A 22,944-nucleotide genomic window follows, 5' to 3' on the forward strand; every position below is an offset into this window, starting at 1 on the left:
TCTGTGATACCGGAGACCAGCAGCTAATAAGAGATTTCTGTAACAGCTGCATATGAGCCCTTGTCCATATCACCACTTCCACCGTTGCCATCACTGACCCCGGAACCTGGATATAGTCCCCAGACCCTGGGCCTGCCTTGACCAAGAAGATGACGAATCTGTTGAACCAGTTTTGACCTCCTCCACTCTGGGAAGAAGATCCTCTCCCATGCTGTGTTGAATTGAACGCCCAGATACTCCAGCTTCTGCGATGTAGTCTGCTCTTCTCGAAACCAATTACCCAAGCTAATGACTGCAGAAGACAGACAACTTTGTTCGTTATTGCTATGCCTTCCGAACAGGAAGATGCATGAATAAGCAAGTCATCGAGATACAGGTGAACTCTAATTCCTTGGCGTCAAAAGGACACCACCACCACAACCTTGGTAAATTTTCTTGCAGCCATGCAAGACCGAAGGGCAAAGCCCTGAACTGGAAGTGACGGCACAGCACTGAAAAACATGAAATCTCAGAGGTGGCAGCCATATGGGTATGTGAAAATATGCCTCCTTGAGATCAAGGGCTGGGAGAAATTCTCCTGCTTGAACCAAAGCTACAACTGCTCTTAAGTGTCTCCATGACACTCAGAGGCAGCGGTTTAGACCTTCGAGATCTAAGACCAGATGAACGGTGCCTTCCTTCTTTGGGACAATGAAGTAGAAGAGTATCTGCCTTGTTCCTGGTCAGCCTGGGGAACTGGAACAATGGCTCATAGCACCAGCAAGGAATCTACGGTAGCCTGAACCTCGACCACCTTGGTCCCCTTTCGAAATGGAAACTGCAAGAATAGAGGAGCATCTGGGCGGGAGAACTCCAACTTGTAACCTTCTGTAAGAATATCCAGAACCCACTGGTCTGATGTGATTTTGGCCCACTCCACCTGAAACTCCTGAAGATGTCCTTCAACCAGAGGAAGAGTGGACCGACCTCACATCACTACGAATCTCTGTTGGTACTGGGTGCTCTAGCTGACCAAGAGGAGGCCTGAAAGCGGGACTTCTGACCATATTGCCAGTACTGTCATCTCGAAATAGAGACTGAGAGCCCCCTGAAGATGCATGACCAGAGGCTTTCTGCTTATCCTCCAGCAACCGCTGTGTTTTAGTTTCTACCAGTTCTTTCACCTAGTTACTGAGATCTCCAAATAGCCACTTGCCCTGAAAGGGCAGTAACTAGACGTGACTGGCGTTGCATCTGCTGCCCAACGCCACAACCAGAGTTGTCGACATGCTGTGACAGCCAAAGACATACTGCAGGTTGTAACCATTAAAATATCATAAATTGCCAAGTGTTATGGTGCCCATCTTGTGTTGCTAACTGCTGATGCCACTTCAAAGGCATGCTCTTGTCACAAACGAGCTGAACCACTGTCGCTTGAAGGTCCAAAGAGGCCACTTCAAAGGCTTGTGAGCCTTCTAGTTTCCTACCTGTATGTCATTTAGGGCAATGCCCACTTCTACCAACAAGAGGGTCTTCTTAGTCACTGCCGTAACCAGGGAGTCCACCCTGAGAAGCTGCAATTTCTCTTTCTTCTCCGGAACCAACAGGTAGAGATGAACCATGGCTCTTCCCACTCTCAACCCCAAGTCTGGTGAGATCCATTCTGCTGTAATCAGGTCCTGAATGTTTAGATACATTGGGAAGGCCTTAGAAGGACCTCTAAGCCCCCTCATGATCGATGAAGATGGAAATCCTGACACCGAACCAGAAACCGAACCAGAAAGCACCCAAATAGAAAGGACTACCGGTGCCTCAGAAATAAGAGTACAGAGTCCCTCTTTAAGAAACAACCTCAGTACTTTTGGATCATCTCCCTCCTCTAACGGCTTCTTCAATGATGGCTCCTCTGAATAGACCGAGGGCACATCAGATAAGGAGGAAGAAGCACAGATAGTTTTCATCTGCCCACTCCTTGAGGTCTAAACATCTCTTAGGAGCCAGGGGGGCAGTGAAGCGAGAAACTGAAGCACCTTGAGGCAACTCTGACTGTCCCTGCTTCAGTAAATAGGCCTGGTTTAAGAGCAATATAAATTCTGGAGGAAAAAAAAAAATAGTATCTCGATGCAGCTGAATGCTCTGGTGGGCCCTGAGACTGTAAAATGGCGGCTATGCTTCACGCATGATCAGACAGAGCTGCGCCTCACTTCCATTAGGCCCCGACAAAATGGTGCCTGTTCCCATGCTCTCCTGCATCAAACTATGCATGGCCCTGTTGGAGAGCCTGAAGACCCCGACATATTTGGATGCTGTAGCTGACCATTCCCTCCACATCCCGTGGGATTCCAATCTTGCACGAACTGCAACACCCTGATGCCAGCCTGTGGGTCCCCACAGTGGGAATACCACTTAAGTGCCACTGTGGGAGTCACCATTAACCCAGGTTGTCACCAGTGAAACATAATGTGTCCCAAGTGGTGAATCCTCTACACCAAGTAAAACTTGCAGCCCTCTAAGCAGTTCAGAGTCAAATTTTAGGTGGACTTACCACTGCCAGCTGCTCCCGCCAAGCTCACAATCTCCACAAGTCTTATCACAGATAAGAAAGGCTCATGCTCTCCAGCAAACCTTTTTCCTTTTTTTAAAGGTTGTTCTGCTGGAAACGGCCAGCTCCTCAGAAAACAAGGAAGTGAAGGGAGGAAAGAGGTAAATTCAAGGGGCACCATAGACAGGGATCTGAAGACCACCAGACTCTGCAGACTCAAGTCACTCACAAAGCTCAACTGGGTACCAGTTGACCAACTGGACCAGGAGCAAACCAATCAGAACCAGAGGCTGAAAAATATGTCCATCCACCTGCTGGAGATAGAAAATACTAAGCAGCTGGACTGGATGCTAATGTGTCTCAGCTCAGTTTTCAGTTCTTTATCTCCACCTACTCATTGATGGACACAATTATTCCCACAGATTCTGAAATAGTGGGAAGCTACATAATGGAAAGACTATTTGGTTATTCTGCCTGCTCAGTTATTCCAGCATAAAGTCCAAATACATAAAAGGGATTAATAATGTACAGTGGTAAATCAAGGGTCATGATGTGAAGCTAGTGGAAACTATTATAAATAATAAAATTACAGAACACGTAGATAAACATGGTTTAATGAGACAGAGTCGGCATGGATTCAGCCAAGGGTGGTCTTGCCTTACTAATCAGCTTCATTTCTTTGAAGGCATGAATAAACATGTTGATAAAGGTGAACCGGTTGGTGTAGTGTATCTAGATTTTCAGAAAGCTTTTGACAAAGTACCTCATGAGAGACTCCTGAGAAAATTAAAGAGTCATGGGATAGGAAGCAAAGTCTTTCTGTGGATTAAGAATTGGTTATTGGACAGAAAACAGAGGGTAGGGTTAAATGGCCATTTTTCACAGTGGAGGAGTGTGAATAGTGGAGTGCCACAGGGATCTGTAGTGGGACCGGTGCTATTTAACATATTTATAAATGAACTGGAAATCAGAACGACGAGCAAGGCGATTAAATTTGCAGATGACACAAAGCTATTCAATGCTGTCAAAACGTATACGGACTGTGAAAAATTGCAGGAAGATCTTAGGAAACAAAGACTGGGCATCCAAATGGCAGATAAAATTTAAAAGTAGAAAAATGCAAAGTGATGCACATTGGAAAGAATAATCTGAATCATAGTTATCTGATGCTAGGTCCACTTTAGGAGCTAGAACTGAAGAAAAAGATCTAGGTGTCATCTTAGACAATACCCTGAATCTTCTGCTCAGTGTGCAGCGGTGGCCAAAAAAGCAAACATGATGCTAGGAATTATTAGCAGGATACAAAATAAGACCAAAAATATTATAATGCCTCTGTATCGATCCATGGTGAGACCTCACCTTGAGTACTGTGTTCAATTCTGGTTGCCGTATCTCAAAAAACAGTAGCCTAGTGGTTAGTGCAGTGGACTTTGATCCTGGGGAACTGGGTTTCCCACTGCAGCTTCTTGTGACTCTGGCCAAGTCACTTAACCCTCCGTTGTCTCAGGTACAAATACCTGTATATAACACGTAAACCGCTTTGAATGTAGTTGCAAAAACCACAGAAAGGCAGTATATCAAGTCCCATTCCCATATAACAGAATTAGAAAAGGTTCAAAGAAGAGTGACCAAAATGATAGAGGGGATGGAACTGCTCCCATATGAAGAAAGGCTAAAGAGATTAGGGCTCTTCCGCTTGGAAAAGATGGTTATGGGGGGATACGTTGAGGTCAACAAAATCCTGAGTGGTGTGGAGCAGGCGGAGGTAAATCAATTTTTCACTCATTCAAAAAGTACAAAGACCAAGGGACACTCAAAGCATGGGAATACTTAAAAAAAAACAACAAATAGGAGGGGTGAGGACTGGGATTTTGTCTTGGCCCCGCTGCAAGCAGTTCTGTATGCTTGAACTTCAGACAGTTTCTCCCTTGGGACTTAACGAATGTATTGAATGGAACACTATCATTTAATTCCATTTAGTATCAAAGTACAGAGGAGGGTGGAGAGATTTTTTAATGAATTTATTTAACCTTTTTAAATCATGCATCTGTGTTAATTAGTAGAATCACAAAGAATCTATTTGCTTTGTTCATTGTCAAAGTTTATTTATTTATTTTGTTACATTTGTACCCTGCGCTTTCCCACTCATGGCAGGCTCAATGCGGCTTACATGGGGCAATGGAGGGTTAAGTGACTTGCCCAGAGTCACAAGGAGTTGCCTGTGCCTGAACTGGGAATCGAACTCAGTTCCTCAGGACCAAAGTCCACCACCCTAACCACTAGGCCACTCCTCCACTGTTGCTACTATTTGCAGATCACCAATGTGGCCGCGCAGGCTTCTGCTTCTGTGAGTCTGACGTCCTGCACGTACGTGCAGGACGTCACTCACAGAAACAGAAGCCTGCGCAGCCTTCTACATGGAATGTTGCTAGTGGAATAGCAACATTCCATGTAGAATCTCCAATAGTAGCAACATTCCATGTAGAATCTCCAATAGTATCTATTTTATTTTTGTTACATTTGTACCCTGCGCTTTCCCACTCATGGCAGGCTCAATGCGGCTTACATGGGGCAATGGAGGGTTAAGTGACTTGCCCAGAGTCACAAGGAGTTGCCTGTGCCTGAACTGGGAATCGAACTCAGTTCCTCAGTTCCCCAGGACCAAAGTCCACCACCCTAACCACTAGGCCACTCCTCCACATCATGTATCATCAATGATGTCACATCATTGTGACATCATTTTGCAGGGTGGGTCTCCAAGTTGCTTTGCATCTGGGAACTGAAGTTGCTATATGTTTGCTATATACATCCAACTTTAAGCCTTGAACTTTGAGAAAAGAGTTTGGGATTATTCATAATGCTGGCTCTTTTATAGTTTTGGGTGAACTCAGTTAGTAACTAAGCCATTAACTGTGAATTTATTATTAATTTCCAAACACACAGATTGCACATATTTGCACTTAAAAATTGCACCTTCTATTTTGGAGTTTTATACCAATGAATGAAGTGCAATGAGTTCACCCTTTTAGCGGTTATTTATTTTGAGTGCCACATAGGAGTGTAATATATCTGAGAGCTTTACTCCATATTTAATACATGTCTATTACTCCTGGTGTGTTTTTGTGATATGTTATCCATTATCAGTGGAGTTCAAGGATTCTTGCATTTATGCATTATACTTTCGATATCAGTTCAACGGGCTTCAGTATGGATTTAAGTTTTCAGCATAGATCATAGGATCCAGCACCACATCCACCTCCAGCAACCAAAAACAAAGGGCAGCCTTGGGCTGAACTTCATTCACCTTTGGGTTTCTTGGCATGTCTGATTACTTGAATCACTATGTATATCCTGCAGCAAAGGCACCTGAGCGTACCTGAGGGGTTTTGGGCTGTAGTGGTACCAGCCCGGAGGGAGTGTCAGCCAGAACATGGAAGTGTGAAGTCGGTGGGGGTCCCATGGGAGTTGGTCGGCTTTCAGCATCCACCTGATAATTGATGAGCCCCCATTGCTCAAGAAAAGCATGAACCCTGAGAGGCAGAGACACAAAAAAGGCTTACACTCAATCAAAAGAAAAACTACACCATAAAACCTTTGAGATTTATTTTAAAACTATTAGTTCAGTAATCAGTAAATACAGCATTCTTTTTATTCCTAATGTACCTGGATTCTACCCTGCAGCACCTCGCTACTCCAGTAAAGAGCCACCCGTACTGCAGCAAATACAGCTCTGCCAATACATCTCAGGGCTCCCCTACTATTCCTATACAAAGAACCCTCCCCCCAACATAAAGCATGGCCAATGTACCCCAATTCTGTCCTGCATCTCCCATTAATCCAATACTGAAACCCTCCACAAGCAACTCTACCAATGTACCTCTGTCATGCACTACAGCATTTCCTGCCATTCCAATACCAAAAATCCTCACACACATATAGCTTTGCCAATGCACCTTAGTCCTCTGTAGTTCCCTCTTATTTCAGCACTGAACAGCACACACAGTTCTGCCAATAAATCTCAGACCTGCCCTAAAACATCTCCTGCTATTCCTGTACTGAGACTATACAGAGCTAACACAGGAGGTGAATGCAGAGTAGCTTAGCTGCATACCTCATAATGGCACATACATCTCCAGCCAAGTTGCGACGGCATGCAGTGGATGTCAAGTATTCCTGTGGATTCAGTCGATACGTGTCAATCATGAAGTTACGGTATGCGAGGTAACTGGACAAAAGAACAGAAAGAGAGAGAGAGAGAGAGAGAGAGACTGTTATACTCCATATCAGTGTGTGCACTTGCATGTTTGAGTGCATGTAAGTGATGATCTATCAGTGTGCATGTTAGCATGCATTAAAGGGTACAATATTTTTGCACACTTGATTATAACTGGATTCGGGAGTACTAGCGATGAAAGGCTGCTGCTGATTCCCACTGCACTTCTTCTCACAATGTGGCACTGTCTTACATTTCTGGAGTCTTGGATTTGTTCTTGCCATTGAAGAATTCTGGTAATGCTCTACGTTCTATAGCATGGACACTGCAAGATAGAGAAGTAAGAAAGGCATTAATAATGAGAGGCCGAGCTGGACGAAAGACAACAAACAAAACAGGGCCTGAGCTCCCCTTACTACCCTGGTGTTGGCACAGGCCCAGTTCAGATGGTGGCCCAGTTGGGAGGGTAACACTGTAAAAGCAGCCTATAGCAAAGTGTGGCTTGCAGGAACAACCCATGACCTCACCAGACCTCTTTGCATTACCTGTTGTAGTCAAACCAGGCTGCATAACTGGGAATGATGATGTGGTGCGTCTGCTCTGTCACATTGTCTTCATGGAGGTCTGCATTCTTCACCTGCTCCCCTTTGCTTCCTGAAGAGCTCTCCTCCTCATCCTGACAAAACCATAAAGCCCTCATATCTGTTCTGAAGAGAACTCAAAAAGACAACAGTACATAGCCCAAAATATGCCTCCAATCAAGAGAATACTCAGCACCTCTGAATATAGAGACTCTCCCCCAAAATGGCCCCTACAATCCTGTCACACCTCCCTCCCACTGCTTTCAGAAGTACTTTATAAAGCTCATCATGGAAGCAGGGCTTGGACTAAAAAGTTATCCCCTAGTCATACTGCTTCTCCTATTCCTGTATTATGCTGCTCCCTTCCCTATGTCTTACCATGCCACTCCCCTGTTCTCAGTCTCTCACCTTGCCTGTTGTCTCCACACTCTCATCCTCCTGCTCATCTGTAAAGTAAAGAAAATCAGTATGTTTCAGATTAGGTGTTGCGAGATGAAAATCAGAAACTGAGAAAGTGGAGTAGCAGCTCTCACCGAGGTCTGTCATGGTGCCTCCCTTCACCGGTGCAGACTCCGAATCCTTCTTCGTGTTCACTACGGAAGAAAGGCACCAGGTTAGAAGAATCCTTATCAAAACCTGCATTTAAGTCCCAGGCTCTCTCAGCAGGAGTCACTGTAGTGAACTGGAGACCAGCAGCAGTGACTTGCCTAGGTCCAGTGGTACTCCAAATTGAGTTACCTGTTTTGGGCAGCGTGACCTCCTCCACATTTGGGACTGGGGATGGCTCATCCATGTCTTTGGTTAGGTCTTCCTGTTCCTCCTCACGGTGCCCACGTTTGGACTTTGTGTATGGAGTTGAAGGACTGTAAAAATATACCTGCATTAGTAACTTGTGTACAGCTTATAAAGTTCCAAAAGCCATTGACCACTAATACAAAAGATCCCCCTCTCTCCAGGGAAGTGCCAGAAAAATTCTCAAAGTTGACATCTGCCTCACCCCTTCTTGCTGTTCTTCTTCTTGGCCTCAGAGGTTGGGGAAGGAGAGGGAGACCGTTTCCTTTTCTTGTAATTCCCACTTTTCTTGTCTTTTCGATCAGAATCTGGACTGTTTACCTTCAAGGGCAAAGAGAGACCCCAGTGTGTAATAAAAGTGAATTTTAAAGATTGTTTTTCAACTCTTTCTTGACCAACCAGTGCACTCGGGGTCTGTATTGTTGATTAGAAGTAATTCTGTTTAAAAATGATTGTTTAACTTTGATTGTACGAAAATAAGTTGGAATGCAGAAGATAAGACACAGCTTTAATTAATTTGGTATGTGAAGAGAAGGATGGTGCTTGTTTTCTGAGTTCAGCCTGGCCACCTGGTCTTGGAAAACATGTGACCACGTTCCCACAGTATGGCTTGTTTACCTGAACAGAGAAGCATTCTGTAATTTTCCTTAGCTCTGAACATGAGTTCAAAGCCCTATAAAAAGGGGGGCTTGTTGCAGCAGAGTTTTGAGGCTCACCTGTGGGTAGACTTATCACGCAGAGGACTTGTTCCTGGTCATAAGGAGACTTTGGGCTTTCGCTGCAACAGGCCTCCCAGCTGATGAGATAAAGGACTGAAATTCCTGACCAGTGATGTTGTATGTATAGTGTATTATAGCGTCTTTTCCTGGTCTAAGAACGCTTAGCAATGCTTAGAAGTAGAGACCAGTGATGTAATGATTGTGTATATAGCTAATCATTGTAGATTTTGGCACCTCTAATAAAGGTCTCATTTGCCTAATACGAATCCAAAAGAATCCACAGTAATTATTGAGTAGTCTGTGTCAGTGAGACAGGCTGTAAATCCATAGCAGTACACAGTGTCAAAATCAGGTTAACATGTCAGGAGGGGGAATCACAGACAAGGGAAAGAGACAAAGAGGTGAGCAGTAAAAAAAAAGAGATTAATGGGGGGGGGGGGGGGGGGGGGGGAGGAGAGACAACAGCAAGGGGGATAGGGAGAAAATTAGGAGTGAAGAGATATGGAAAGATCATTCCCAGGGCAGGGTTGGAGGACAGACTAATTGAAGAGCACTTTTCCAAAACTCAGTCCATTGGCAGCAATTTTGAGAATACAAGAATAGCTATACTGGGTCAGATCAATGGTCCATCCAGCCCAGTTTCCTGCTTTCAATAGTGGCCAATCCAGGTCACAAGTATCTGGTAGAAACCCAATTAGTAGCAACATTCCATTCAACCAATCCCAGGGCAAGCAGTGGCTTTCCCACATCCATCTCAATAACAGACTATGGACTATTCCTCCAGGAACTTGTCCAAACCTTTTTCAAATCTAGATATGCTAACCGCTTTTGAACTGAGTGAGTTTTGCATACAGTATTCAATACAGTCATTAAAATACCATGAATGAAATTGCAAAACTCAAAACTGACAAAAAAAAAAAAGTGCTCTTCAATTCTTACTCTGCTCAATCCTAGAGCTCTAACAGAGCCAAGGCACTGGGGAGGAGAAAGGCTCTTACTTCATCAGTTAGTGTCTTGGCTGATAGCTTCTTTCTACGTGAAACAGGACTCTTCTCATCATTCACCTCATAATCCTCCTCGTTCATCCACTCGTTAAAAGAGTCTGTGTCCAGAATCCACTTTGCATGGACCTGAAACACAAAAACGTATTAGCCTGGGCCCTATTTTCTAATTCCCCCTACCTTAAGCCCTGTGTTCCTGCTCCAGCATCTGCCCTTAGTGGTTTAAAATGCTTTACTGACAGAGAATTAGATACTGTAGCAGTGCATGAAGAATTACAAACCCGCTTATACCTTTCACTGGGGAAGGGGGGGGAGGGGGAACAACATGATTCTGCATGGTTAGTAGCTTACAGTTGTTATAACACTAATAATACAGCATTGTATTTCGCCTTTGTTCATGGTTCTTCTTCTTCTTCTTCTTTTTTTTTTTTTTGAGTCAAATTAAAAAAAAAAACAACAACCCAAAATAAAACGCTTTACTGAATCAGACATTGACAAGTTGCTGGTGGGGAAAGATATCACCAAATGTGATAAGGTTGAAAACTTCCCAAGTTCTGATCCAAGGACTTCAGTGAATCACTTTATTTGATGGTGAGAAATAATTTTGCTTTGCTGCTGCAGATGCTCAGTTTTTCTCTCTTCCCTCTAGATTATCATGTAGAGAGCTGTTAGGCTGCCAAAAGAAAGACGAACATAGAGGACCTGAGGTCTTTTTTCAGCTTAACCAACTCTGTAATGGTTGCCAGTTGAACTGAGGCTATTTGTCCTATTTGGAATTTAATTCCAAAATAGCCTAACTTCTGCACGGTAGGAAATCAACAATTTACTCAGGTCCTGGGGACAATCCAGGTTTCTGATGCCTTGATACAGAGGCTAGCAGGGTAATGAGCACAGAATAGGGTAACAAAGTATGTACTGACTGTGTGTGGTTTGACACACAGGACTTGAGCTATGCTACTGGGACAAGCAAGTTACCTTTCGGGGTTTTTCTGGGACTGGTGCATCCTCCACTGGTGCTTCTACCTCACTTGCTGGAATCCAGGTGTCATAACTTGAGAAAAAACATGAAATGCAGAGCTTCTTAGCTTTCATTTCTCCATATATATCTGCTGTCTTGCTTCCACCCACAACTATAAGAGGTAGTACAACCCTGTCCCAGGACTGTAATGATCCCAGCCACATAGTTATATCATCTCCATCCCCATAACCCTCCACATCCTTGTGCCTTTAACCCTGCAACAGTTGTATGTGTTTAACTCTGCCACATCTTTATGCTGTGGTGGGTGATCTGTGCTCTCTCTCACCTGTCTGGGTAATAGCCCCAGTGCAGGAGAACTTGTTTATCTCTCTTCAGGATTGGTCGCACCCACTCTTCTGAGAGCAAGGAGACAAGAAATAGCATTAAAGGAGGGTGCTGCTGTAAAGGAGGTTGGTGGGGTATTATCTAGAGAGCGTTTGTATTAGAATAAAGTGAGTTGCCTGTTTTATTTTTTCTTTTTTACCTTAAAATGTCTGTATTGAAACATTACTTTAATAGTTCAGAGTTGTTAAACCATTTCAAGCTCTCAATAAAATTTAAAGTTTCAAAAAAGAAATAGCATTAAACAGGGCCAGAACACGTTACAGTGTCTCCTGGAGTAGATTAGGCACCAGGACATTTAAAAAGACAAAACAAGGCAGATTATGCAGTTGAAGAAAAGGGCTCACCTTCTTCCAAGGTGCTGGGTGCAGGGAAGACAATATGGGATGCGTTACTCTTATCCTCAGTTACTGTCCCCTAAAACAAAACAAAATAAGGCTCAGACAACTAAGACAGCAATGAAAAATGTAATAACTGTTTGGTTCATCAACATCAATTCAAAACCTATTTGTTGGATAAAATATTTGCAGGACTAGTATAGAGCTGATAATGTGTTACTTCAAAAAAAAAAAAAAAAAAAGCCCTGCAAAGCTGTTTCTTTACTGGTAATTAAATATTTATTGTTTAAAAACTATTTGCAGGATTTACACCAGAGGGCCTGGAAATCCATACAATATTTTAAGTACCAATTGTATAAACATGGTAACAAGCATAAGAAGCTTTTAGTGCAATTAATCCATTATTATGAGGGTCCAAAAAGATCTTGAATTTGAAGAATACAGCAGGAAAGGGAGGTCAATACGGATGGAGAAACCGGTAAACTCTTTCAAGACTATTATCAACAGCTTTGCTTAGAATCTTTGGGGGAGGGATTAAAAGTGCTAGTTATCTAAATAGTATGGACTTGCCACAGATCAGTAGAGAAAATAGAATAAGACTAGATGCCCTCATCTTGCCAGATGAGATGAGTTGGGCAATTCAGCGTAGTGTGACCTGGCCCAGACAGGTTTAGAATTGAAATTTATAAGCTACTGGGTGACTCTATTGTATCTCCACTACCCAAGCAACAAAGGACTCAAATACAAATCCATCTATGCAACCAGCTTTTCCTATTTAAGCGCACAACTATGGAACGCACTGCCAAAAGCAGTAAAAAACTATGCTCGACCATCTAGACTTCCGGAAAGCACTAAAGACATACCTGTTCAGAAGAGCATACCCCACCGTCTCAACATAAAATACCTGGACACCTACGTCACAATGAAACCAAAGACCTTAATGAACATTACCTGACTCTTCTTCCCCTCTCCCTCTCTAAGACCCCCCAATCCAACCTACCATACACATGTACTTCATTCCACCACAATATCACTTTGTATTATTCACACCATGTATTTGTTCATACCGTAATCGGCTATCGCCATTAACGGTAATATGTAAGCCACACTGAGCCTGCAAATAGGTGGGAAAATGTGGGATACAAATGTAACAAATAATAATAATAATCATCTCCATTTGCTAATACAATTGTGGATCAAAAACCTAAGCCTCCTAGCTTGACACTGCCTCAAATAATAGTGTTACCTATGTCAGGTAAGGATCCTTTAATGCCGGGGTCCTACCATCCTATTTCGCTGCTAAATACTGAAGCCAAATTGTTAACAAAAATTTTAGCAAATCAGTTGGCAAGGGTACCTCATAACATAACAGTGGACTCACAAGCAGGATTTGTCAAGGACGGGTGTGTGTTTCATAATATTTGGAAATTGTTAGCCTTATTGGAAGTGATGACAACTGAAGGAGGGCCAACCTTGGTCATTAGCTTTGATGCAGAAAAAGCTTTTGACCGTGTTAGGTGGGACTTCTTGTTTGGAACCCTAGAAAGATACGGGATAGTAAGTAGGTTTACTTCAGCAGTGAGAGCTCTACTTACTGGATCCAGAGCTTGGTTATAGGTTAATGGCTATTACTCAGATATTTTTGCAGTTTCTAAAAGGATGAGACAAGGTTGCCCGCTTTCATTCTTATTATTATTTATGTTAACACACTAAGAGGCTCATTTTCAAAGCACTTAGCCTCCCAAAGTTCCATAGAAACCTATGGAACTTAGACTCCCAAAGTGCTTTGAAAATATGCCTCTATGTCACACGGAGTTTAAAATAGAAGCATTTGCTAATATTTTTTGGTGCACTTGACTAACCCTCCTGAATCTTTACTCACCCTACTGAAGAGTTTTGTTGAATACAAGAACTTCTTGGGATTTACTTTGAATTTCTTTAAATCTGAGGCATTGACTAAGGAGAACATGGGGAGATTCATTTCCATTGCATTGGGCTGAGGGTTCCTTTCAGTATCTAGGAACACAATTGCCTGTAGATATGAAGTCTATTGGGCCCCTGAATGTTAAAACCTTGTTAGAGACTATTCAACGCCAACAGATGGTTTGAAGGACACTACCCTTGTTGCTGAATGGCAGAATTAGTTTGCATCAAGTGCTTATCTTCTACAGACAATCCCCATATATTTACTACAAAAAGACATTAAGAAACTAAATAAAATAACTGGACGCTTTTGTTGGAGAGGGAAGAGATCAAAATTAAAGCTTCAATATCTTTATGGGAACTGGAGGGTAGGTGGTTTGGGGCTTCTGAATATAAGAAGTTATAATTTGGCACGTCTGCTTCGTCACCTGCAGGATTGGCTTCTGAATACTCAAGATTAAACACCCTTAGAGAAAGAGCAAGCCATCATTGCACCTTGGCACCTCAAATTTTTTTTTTTTTACTGAATACCCCCTCTACACCACTACCATCTAAGTTGAAAACTAGCTGCCTTGTGAAATCTATGCGGTTAGAATGAAAAGATATGATTAAATTGTGGAAAGGGGATCCTGGGACTACTAATCAATTATCCATTAGGGATAATGGCCTTTTTTTCTCCAGAAATACATGTGATTTTTATTTATTGAAACTGAGCTGGGCTTAATTTTAATTGAACACGTCTTTAATTAGGATGGCTCCCTTGAAACACTAGCATAGCGGATATACAACTAGTTCCGGTGGGGGGGGGGGGGGGGGGGGGGAATGGACACAGATTTTGTTTATCATCAACTCCTACATTATATGAGGTACAGGCATAGCCCACTTTCAACTTCCTACTGGGAATAGATTAAGAAAACTGTTTTTAAAAAGCCAGGATATAGGTATGGGTCCAGAAAGATTACACACTTATAAACACAGCTTGGGAACATGAAATAGGATGCCATTTGAGGTCCTTTGATGTTATTCGTACTATCAGTGTTCTCCCATCTGTGGCATATGGAGCAGACTTGGGAGTGTACCATTACAGGTTTATTCATAGGGCCTACTGGTCACAAATACTAGCAAATAAAGCAAAACGTAACTCACCGTTGGGTGTAAAGTGTAACTGAACAGAAGACACTTTGGTACATGCTTTTTGGGCCTGTCCTTTTATACAAATATTTTGGACTAAGATGTTGACCTACACAGATCAATTATTGGGTCCTGAAGTCCGGACTTCTGTGGCATTGATAAGCAATGATTTGACCAGGGGCGTAGCCAGACCTCAGTGGGAGGGGTTCCAGAGCCCGATGTGGGGGGGGAGGGGAACAGTTTAGCCCGCCTCCCCCAGCCGCTGCCCCCCTGCCCCTTCCCTGCTGCCGCCAGGTACCTTGGCTGGCGGGGATCCCCAACCCCCGCCAGCAGAAGTCTTCTCCAGCGCCGGTCGACTCTGGCGCCTTCACTGATGATGTTTCTGACTCCTGACGTCCTGCATGGGACTACATACAGGACGTGTATGCAGGACGTCAGAAACAGATCATCAGCGGAGACGCCGAAGACTTCAGCTGGCGTGGGTCCAAAGTAGAGGGGGCCAGGGCTTAATCTGTGGGGGCCCATGCCCCTGTGGCCCCACCTAACTATGCCCCTGGATTTGACCATCACAAAGATAGAAAGAAAGAACATAAATTACTTTGGAAAGCTATTTTAGTGGGGAAAATGTGTATACTGCAGAGGTGGGTGCAGCCCGATGCTCCTTCCTATTGACAGTGGAGAAACCAGTGGGAAGCTAAAGAAGCACATCTTACTTTTAAGTGCCAAAGACCTTGTCTATTGATCTGGTCTCCTTATATTCATATTTTGCCCACCAGAATTCACAGGTTGATTTTAAATAACATAGTAACATAGTAAATGACGGCAGAAAAAGACCTGCATGGTCCATCCAGTCTGTCCTACAAGATAAACTCGTATGTGCTACTTTTTGTGTATACCTCACCTTGATTTGTACCTGTCCTTTTCAGGGCACAGACCGTGTAAGTCTGCCCAGCACTATCCCCGCCTCCCAACCACCAGCCCTGCCTCCCACCACCGGCTCTGGCACAGACCGTGTAAGTCTGCCCAGCACTATCCCCGCCTCCCGCCACCGGCTCTGCCACCCAATCTCGGCTAAGCTCCTTAGGAGTTCACTTTATGAAGTACCTTGTACTGATGAGATTCCTTTCTTGGTATTTGCTCACCCTGGTTTAACTATCACTTCCCTGGACTATAGAGATTAGTGAATTATGGTTACAGAGGAAGGGTAGGGATAAGAGATAGGTTCCCTGAGTTGAGTGGTGAACAACTCTTTGTTTTTTTCTTTTTTTGCTCTAATTAGGTTGTTTTGCTATTGTATTCCTTGATTTCAATTTGTCTGTTCTTCCTATTGCTAACAATAAAAAGACTTTACAATAAAAAAATATTTTGCAGGATTAGAATGTATTAAATAGTCCTGAATTTTTATGTTTTATTTTTTCAATATGTAACACTGATAAATGTAATTTTATTTGTTCTTATTGTAATCCACTTTAAACCGGTTTGGAAAAATCAGAATTGAAGTGTGGAATTAAATTCAATTAGCGCAGCAGCAGCAGCCACTGAATACACAGCACTAGTAGTAGTAGCAGCAACGACAGACAAATGTAACTACTGAATGCATAGTTCCACCTCCTTCAGGAGTGACAGACAAGCAGAGTGAAAAAAACAGGTCCATATAGTGTGGAAAAGATAGAGAGCCACAAAGTAATAAACATTCACAGGATTACTCTGCCATGTGATGAAATGTGCACATCCACCAGAATCAGAACCTCTAGCTGTCCATGCAGCTGGAAAGTTTTTAGGACTTCTCAAAGCTGATCCTACATGCTGGTGCTTCTCTTGCTCACCCTCTTTTGAGGTAGTGAAGCCAGTTAGGTGCTGGGATCTGAATTTGAGCTGCATTTCTGGGACCTGCTCAACCTATCGATATAACAATCATACCCCAAAGGGAGATGTGGGCATGTGATACCTGGTGACGCTTCACAATGTCCTTCAGTTTACTGAGCAGTTTAGCTTCAATCTCCGGCTGCAGGAAAATGTTGGGCCTTGACAGACAATTATTCTGCAGGAACAAAAACGCACAAAATGAGAAGGAAAAAACAAAAACATAAAAACCTGTCCTCACTCCAGCCACATGAGGAAAAATGGAGGATAGGGTCAATTACCTGCACCAGGGACTTCTCAATAGTCATAAACATCTCTACGTTCCGGTCCATGCGTGAGGGGTTCTGGAAATCAAACCGCCGCCTTTGACAAAGAGGGGAAAAAAGCAATATATGACGTCACTGCCCTTAGTTCTTCATGCACCAGTGTGGGAGAGGGGCCCCAGGAATAGAATAGCAGAGTGTGCATGTGTGTCCAAGCTCTGGGTTTCCAAACAACAAGAGTGTAAAGTCCCACAACCATTCTTCCCCCTTCACCCAATCTTGTAACTTACCATCCTTGGTCACTCTTGAACTTATAGGCTGCTGCCAGAATGTGGCACAGAGCTCCGCCTGCCTTAAAGTCCAGGAAGCACTTAATCTACAAATAGATTTGAAAAGGGAGAAAGTTATGAGCAGGGCAGAACCCTAAGCGATCTGACATCCCCTCCAAACATAAGAAGAGAAAGATCCTAACTCTCTTCTTCCTCCCATATTTTCCTATTGCTCTTGCTGGCAGGTGGTACTGACCCCTAACTTCATCCCCACATCCCCTCTATAGTACAAAGGTATTTTTATTGCTGCACTCTGCAGAGACCCTCTAGCTCTAAAATACAGTATCAGCATATCTGTATTATAGCGGAACTGTAGTAGCAACACATGAGGGAAGCTTTCCATGGCCAGAACCTCTTCTGATGAACCCTCTGACTCTAATGCTGCAAAGCTCTGTCTCAACTTCTTTGTATGACCAGTACTATGCTCTACAGTTTCAATTCACTAACACGGCCACTGCCTTGACCTAGTTCATTCTTCCATCTGCTCTCACCTGGATTTCTAAGGTTATGTCCCTCCCCCATTCACCCTTCTCTATAGTCTCATCCAGCTGCCACCAACCCCTTTAGGAATCTACAGTCTACTGACCCTTGCATCCTCTCCACTATGGTCCTGTCTCTCCTCTCCAACCTTGTCAGAGTTTGTTGATAAGTTTAGTGTTAGAAGAAGACACTGCCTTATTTCTGGTTTAGAGGCTCTCAGCCCACACCACATAAGTACATAAGTAATGCCACACTGGGAAAAGACCAAGGGTCCATCGAGCCCAGCATCCTGTCCACGACAGCGGCCAATCCAGGCCAAGGGCACCTGGCAAGCTTCCCAAACGTACAAACATTCTATACATGTTATTCCCGGAATTGTGGATTTTTCCCAAGTCCATTTAGTAGCGGTTTATGGACTTGTCCTTTAGGAAAACGTCTAACCCCCTTTTAAACTCTGCCAAGCTAACCGCCTTCACCACGTTCTCCAGCAACGAATTCCAGAGTTTAATTACGCGTTGGGTGAAGAAACATTTTCTCCGATTTGTTTTAAATTTACTACACTGTAGTTTCATCACATTCCCCCTAGTCCTAGTATTTTTGGAAAGCGTGAACAGACGCGTCACATCCACCTGTTCCACTCCACTCATTATTTTATATACCTCTATCATGTCTCCCCTCAGCCGTCTCTTCTCACCCACCATCCTGAAAGGAATGCTATAACCCCAACTTTGACTCACTTCCAGAATTCACTTCCTCTGTTCCTGTACTTGCTTCGCAGCGTCTCCAGATAAAATGCTTTTTTCATCCAATTTCTTAAATATCAATACCATCTTTATTTTCTCACTCACCCAGCAAACCTACTGCTCATCTAAAGAACCGTGGGAAAAGGGAGCAAGGGTGTAGGGCAGAAGACAGGCACATTGTGGGGGCATATTGGCATATAACAGGAGGGATTATAATAGGAACTGGAGGCATCATAGGGAGATATGGGAAACTGTTCACACCATTTGAAAACTGAAACAGGATATAACACGTTCATATCTTCAAAAACATAATTTTTTAATAAAAAGTATCCACACAAAAAAGGGTGCAAGTGAACATGGGTAATTTTTCATTAGGCCATTTTCAAAGTAAAAATGCACTCATACTTTTATTTTGAAAACTACTATAAAATCCATGAGTAACAAATACTGATGTATTTTGTGGTAGTTCAAAAATTACCCCCACAGTGTTATGAGGGGTGAGCACAAAAGGACACATTTTAGTTTATGGCTGTATAGTAGGAAAAGGGAGCATGCTGTTGAGGGGAGACTGCCACTTGGTGTAATATAGTATAGCAGGAGCTAACAGCACTTTAGGGGGGAAGAATACTGGAGGAGGAGAGGCACAGTGCCTCTGACTCTTACTGGTAGTTTGGTGAGTGGTGCATTACTGACATGTTTCCCAAACACTTCCTCCTGGAACTGAAGCAACTGTAGTACCAAGCTGGAGAGGGATTTGTTGGTAGGAGGCTCTGCCTGGATGTACTAGAAAGGAGAAGAAAGACAGAAGATTAGTATCAAAGGGTTTAAAAAGCCAGAGAATAATTTACTATGGAGGATACAGGCAGACCTGAATAGCTCCTGTATCAGACACCAACCACAAGAAGCAAGGTCCACGTGGCATCACCAGCAGTCACAGCACTGACACATGATCTGAAGCGAGCAGGGAGGATTTTGATCTACCTGAGCCATTCTCACAAGAGGAGAATCCCCAGTGTTCCTGACCTCATCTGCCCCTAACATCAAGACTTGTCACCGTGGAATTGTGATGTCACAATAAAAGGATCCTTTCACCTCCTTTGAAACGGACAGCTGGACAAAGGTGACCCCCCCCCGACCCCACTTCACAGAGCACCGTCTCCTCACCCAAACTCAAGCAAAGGTTACAAGTGAGGAAGCAGCAATGGAAGGGGCAGGCAGCTGAGGCAGACGCACACATCCGACAGTCTGTCTGCTGGACTGCACAGGGTCAAAGATGTGCAAGAGAAGGTCAATGATGGGATCATCTGTATCCACACTGCCCCACAGTGACCTTAGCCGGCTGTCAGCCGTCTTCCTTTCTACACGAGGGGCCTTCCCCTCCACCCAGATGAGCAGATTGGGAGTGAGGGGCACTGGAGATATTGAGGGGGAGGGGGAGGGGGAATTATGGGCTGCCAGGATCACTCCAGGAAAGAGGATTTTCAATTGCAGACAGATGTATGGTATAGCCAGTATTCCAATAAGGCTGCTCTGCCCCCTCCCTGCTTGCGGCTCTCTCTCTCTCTCTCTCCGGGGGCCCGGCCCCGCTCCTCCCCCCTTTGTTCCCGGGTCCCGGCGCTGCGGGCGAGCGGGCGGGGCAGCAGGGTAGAGTGGAGCGCCAGCCCTCCGCCCGGCCCTCTCCTCCCTCCAGCTCCACTACCTTCTTGTAGTTCTTGCCCAACCACAGGCGCACGTTGTCGAACTGCGAGACAGTGTCGGAGGCCTCGTAAAATTTCACATTCGGGCCGCCGTCCTTCTTCCGCACCGCCATCTTCCGAGCGCCGCCGCGGGCTCAGAGCGCCGCCTGCCGGCCGCAGCCGGAACCATCGCCACACAGCGCCACCTGCCGAGAGGAGGGAGACTATAAAGGCGAGAAGAACCCTGTTCACGTTTTATTTTGCTGAATTTTATTCCCTTAGACAACTGCCCGCTCGCCCAAAGAGTTTTCCTGCTGCAGTCAGACTAAGTCGTTGCGAGAAGAAGAGAGGAGCTAGAGGGAATGTAAAGATTAATACATTATAGTGGCCGATGGGGAAGGAAACGCGTACTCTCACTGTCGTGCTCTGTCAGGGAGCTGTGCGCGGCGGTGCCTGGGAGTCACGGTGGCCGAGTGGTTAAGGCGTTGGACTCGAAATCCAATGGGGTTTCCCCGCACAGGTTCGAATCCTGTCCGTGACGGAAATGGCTTTTTATGTTTTCTAGTTTATTTTCGCGGTCTTAATTTTTCTATTTCCCCACCCCATCCTGAATTCAACTGAATTTGTTGGAAATGGTTTTTCACTTCTTTTCTCGAACTTTGCTTTTAATCCCCACAGTTTGCAATGAAAGGTCAAAGCCAAGCAAAGTCACTACCGAATCTGCACCAGGTGGTCAGATTATAGAAGCCCATTTACGAAGCTCAGGTAGTTGTCTACTTGATGTATGTACGGTTTAACTTGCGCTAAATCTATATACACGACGTAGAGAAATTATTAGCGTGCGGTGATGATTCACTTCACGCGCCGTAATGGGTAGCGTGTGAATAGGCGGAGATGAGCTGAGAAATAGGTGTGTTTCAGGTGTGCCTAAACACAAGGAGGTTGGAAAAACAGGAGACCAACACGTTGAAAACCAATTTGGTTTGTCTCTGTTTCCACTCCCCCGCGCAGCCGTCATCCCCATAGACTCAAAACAAAGAAAATGAACCTATGATATGAGTTGCTGTATCTATGTTGTTCTTTGTTGTTGTGTTGATGGCATTTTAATTAAATCTCACTTATATTTTCAAACATGTCATATGGATGTACACAGAGAAAGTATAATAACGGAATAACTTTTCATAGTTAGAGTATTAATTTGTTATAAATCATAATAGGGGCTGGTTATAGGGACACCCTATTTATTTAGATTTTGTGCACACCTTTTTCAGTAGTAGCTCAAGGTAAGGTACATTCAGGTACAGGAGGGCTCAAAATCTAAGTTTGTACCTGAGGCAATGGAAGGTTAAGTGACTTGTTGCAGATCACAAGGAGCAGTAGTGGGATTTGAACACCCACCTCTGGATTGCAAGACGGGTACTCGCACCACTAGGCTATTCCTCCACTCTAGGCACATGTATAGTCATGCAGAGATTTCTTTTTCTCCTGGTAAAGGGCTACTAAAACAGACATCATGTTATGAGAATCAGCTGCTCAACATTCTGAGTTTCTATCTACTTATTTATATCAAGGTAACAAAATCTAACGGAACCTCACTCAATAAATGTCACAAACTCAATTTCAACTAGAGTGTGAGAAAAAAAAAAACTTCTGTTAATCTAGCACCATAAGGGAATGGTGGGGGGAAAGCCCTCAGATGACTGTGGTACGCTTATGGATGTCTACCAAAGTTGGGGTATCCAAATCACAGTTCACAACTTCTATCATTGGTCATAAAACCCCCCAACCATACCTGTGAATTATTTTTTCATATATACACGATTTAAGTGCAAAACAATTTATTATGGTGCAAACAAAATTCATCTAAAAAAATGTGGCAACAGTAGAGTGGGTAGAGGGGAACAAAAAGTTGAACTTAGCTTAACATTTATATCACACATTAAACATGAATTAGGTTGAAACCTGGGAGTATTAAAAAAGAATTTCCTGTGCCTACATCAAAATTAAAAGATGGCATGCGGGAACTTGCTCCTTTTGTTTTGTGGATTGTAGTGGTATATTATACTTTCCATACACACTATAGCAAGATAATTACTCTCAATGTTCTTCTTGCTGGAAGAAAGACTTCAGATACTCTGCATTCACTCCTTGTTATATTTACGTGAATGACAGACTGCCTCGTATCTCATGTGGAAGTTTTTCTGCTATTATCAGATACGGTGCAGGCTCCTCCTAAGTCTGAAAACCTCCGGGTTTAGTGCTATTAGCTCTAATTATGTTTTAGCTTAGCCATTTCTCAAATAGAAAATTATTTTGCACTTATCTGGGCTGTAGTTTAATCGATTAGGTGTGCTTGGATATTTCTTCAGATATTTTTTGTTTCTGTTCTTGTAATTCTTTTTTGTTACGTTCAATTATAAGGAGCATGAGGTCTAGTGAGCATCGATTTAAAATGCGATTCCATTTATTTATTTATTTATTGCATTTGTATCCCACATTTTCCCACCTTTTTGCGGGCTCAGTGTGGCTTACAATAGGATATGAATAATAGAAATACATTTGTTACAGTTTGGTTATGGATTACATTGTGCAAAGGTATAAGAGACATTCAAATATCAGATTTGGAATATGACAATGGGATATCAACATAGAAGTAATTGGAAGGGGGCAATGGGAAGCTAAAGGGTAGTGTTAGACAAAGACATATGGTGTCCATAGTTCCGTGGATAGGTGCTTGATAGATTGGGGTGCGGGATGAGGGATCAAAGTGGATGTAAAATGAATAGTGAGTGTGGACTCTATGTGAGTTGGCTCTTTCCGTAAGTTTGTTCAAACAGGTGAGTCTTTAGTAGTTTACGGAAGGAAGCTTGATCGTCAATCCTTCTCAGGTTACGCGGTAGTGTATTCCATGCCTGCGTGCTCTTGTGGGAAAAGGTTGACGCGTGCAACGTCTTGTATTTCATGCCTTTGCAAGTGGGGAAGTGGAGGTTTAGGTGTGTTCGGGATGATCT

General features: G+C 43.6%; 1 protein-coding gene and 1 non-coding gene across 5 annotated transcripts in view; one reads left to right on the plus strand and one right to left on the minus strand.

Annotated features, from left to right (window-relative positions):
* The window catches only part of SMARCC2 (SWI/SNF related, matrix associated, actin dependent regulator of chromatin subfamily c member 2), a 58,755-nt gene extending 38,669 nt beyond the window's left edge, over positions 1-20,086 (minus strand). For all 4 annotated transcript variants that reach the window (XM_030196765.1, XM_030196767.1, XM_030196764.1 and 1 more), the window contains exons 1-17: positions 19,957-20,086; positions 18,921-19,040; positions 16,996-17,081; positions 16,724-16,805; positions 16,528-16,620; positions 11,535-11,604; positions 11,132-11,201; positions 10,803-10,878; positions 9,825-9,956; positions 8,313-8,428; positions 8,054-8,178; positions 7,849-7,908; positions 7,724-7,761; positions 7,280-7,410; positions 6,988-7,059; positions 6,633-6,746; positions 5,898-6,051 (exon numbers count right to left, since the gene is read on the minus strand). In XM_030196765.1, the coding sequence (XP_030052625.1) occupies positions 5,898-6,051; positions 6,633-6,746; positions 6,988-7,059; positions 7,280-7,410; positions 7,724-7,761; positions 7,849-7,908; positions 8,054-8,178; positions 8,313-8,428; positions 9,825-9,956; positions 10,803-10,878; positions 11,132-11,201; positions 11,535-11,604; positions 16,528-16,620; positions 16,724-16,805; positions 16,996-17,081; positions 18,921-19,040; positions 19,957-20,067 (1,650 nt within the window). In that variant the 5' untranslated portion in view covers positions 20,068-20,086. The remainder of the gene's footprint in view (positions 1-5,897; positions 6,052-6,632; positions 6,747-6,987; positions 7,060-7,279; positions 7,411-7,723; positions 7,762-7,848; positions 7,909-8,053; positions 8,179-8,312; positions 8,429-9,824; positions 9,957-10,802; positions 10,879-11,131; positions 11,202-11,534; positions 11,605-16,527; positions 16,621-16,723; positions 16,806-16,995; positions 17,082-18,920; positions 19,041-19,956) is intronic.
* Positions 20,087-20,392: 306 nt separating this feature from the next.
* TRNAS-CGA lies at positions 20,393-20,474 on the plus strand. The gene has a single exon. It is a non-coding gene; the product is annotated as a tRNA-Ser (tRNA).
* The last annotated feature ends 2,470 nt before the right edge of the window (positions 20,475-22,944 follow it).

The sequence above is a fragment of the Microcaecilia unicolor genome, chromosome 3, assembly GCF_901765095.1.
Source record: "Microcaecilia unicolor chromosome 3, aMicUni1.1, whole genome shotgun sequence".
In the NCBI taxonomy this organism is placed as follows: Eukaryota; Metazoa; Chordata; class Amphibia; order Gymnophiona; family Siphonopidae; genus Microcaecilia; species Microcaecilia unicolor.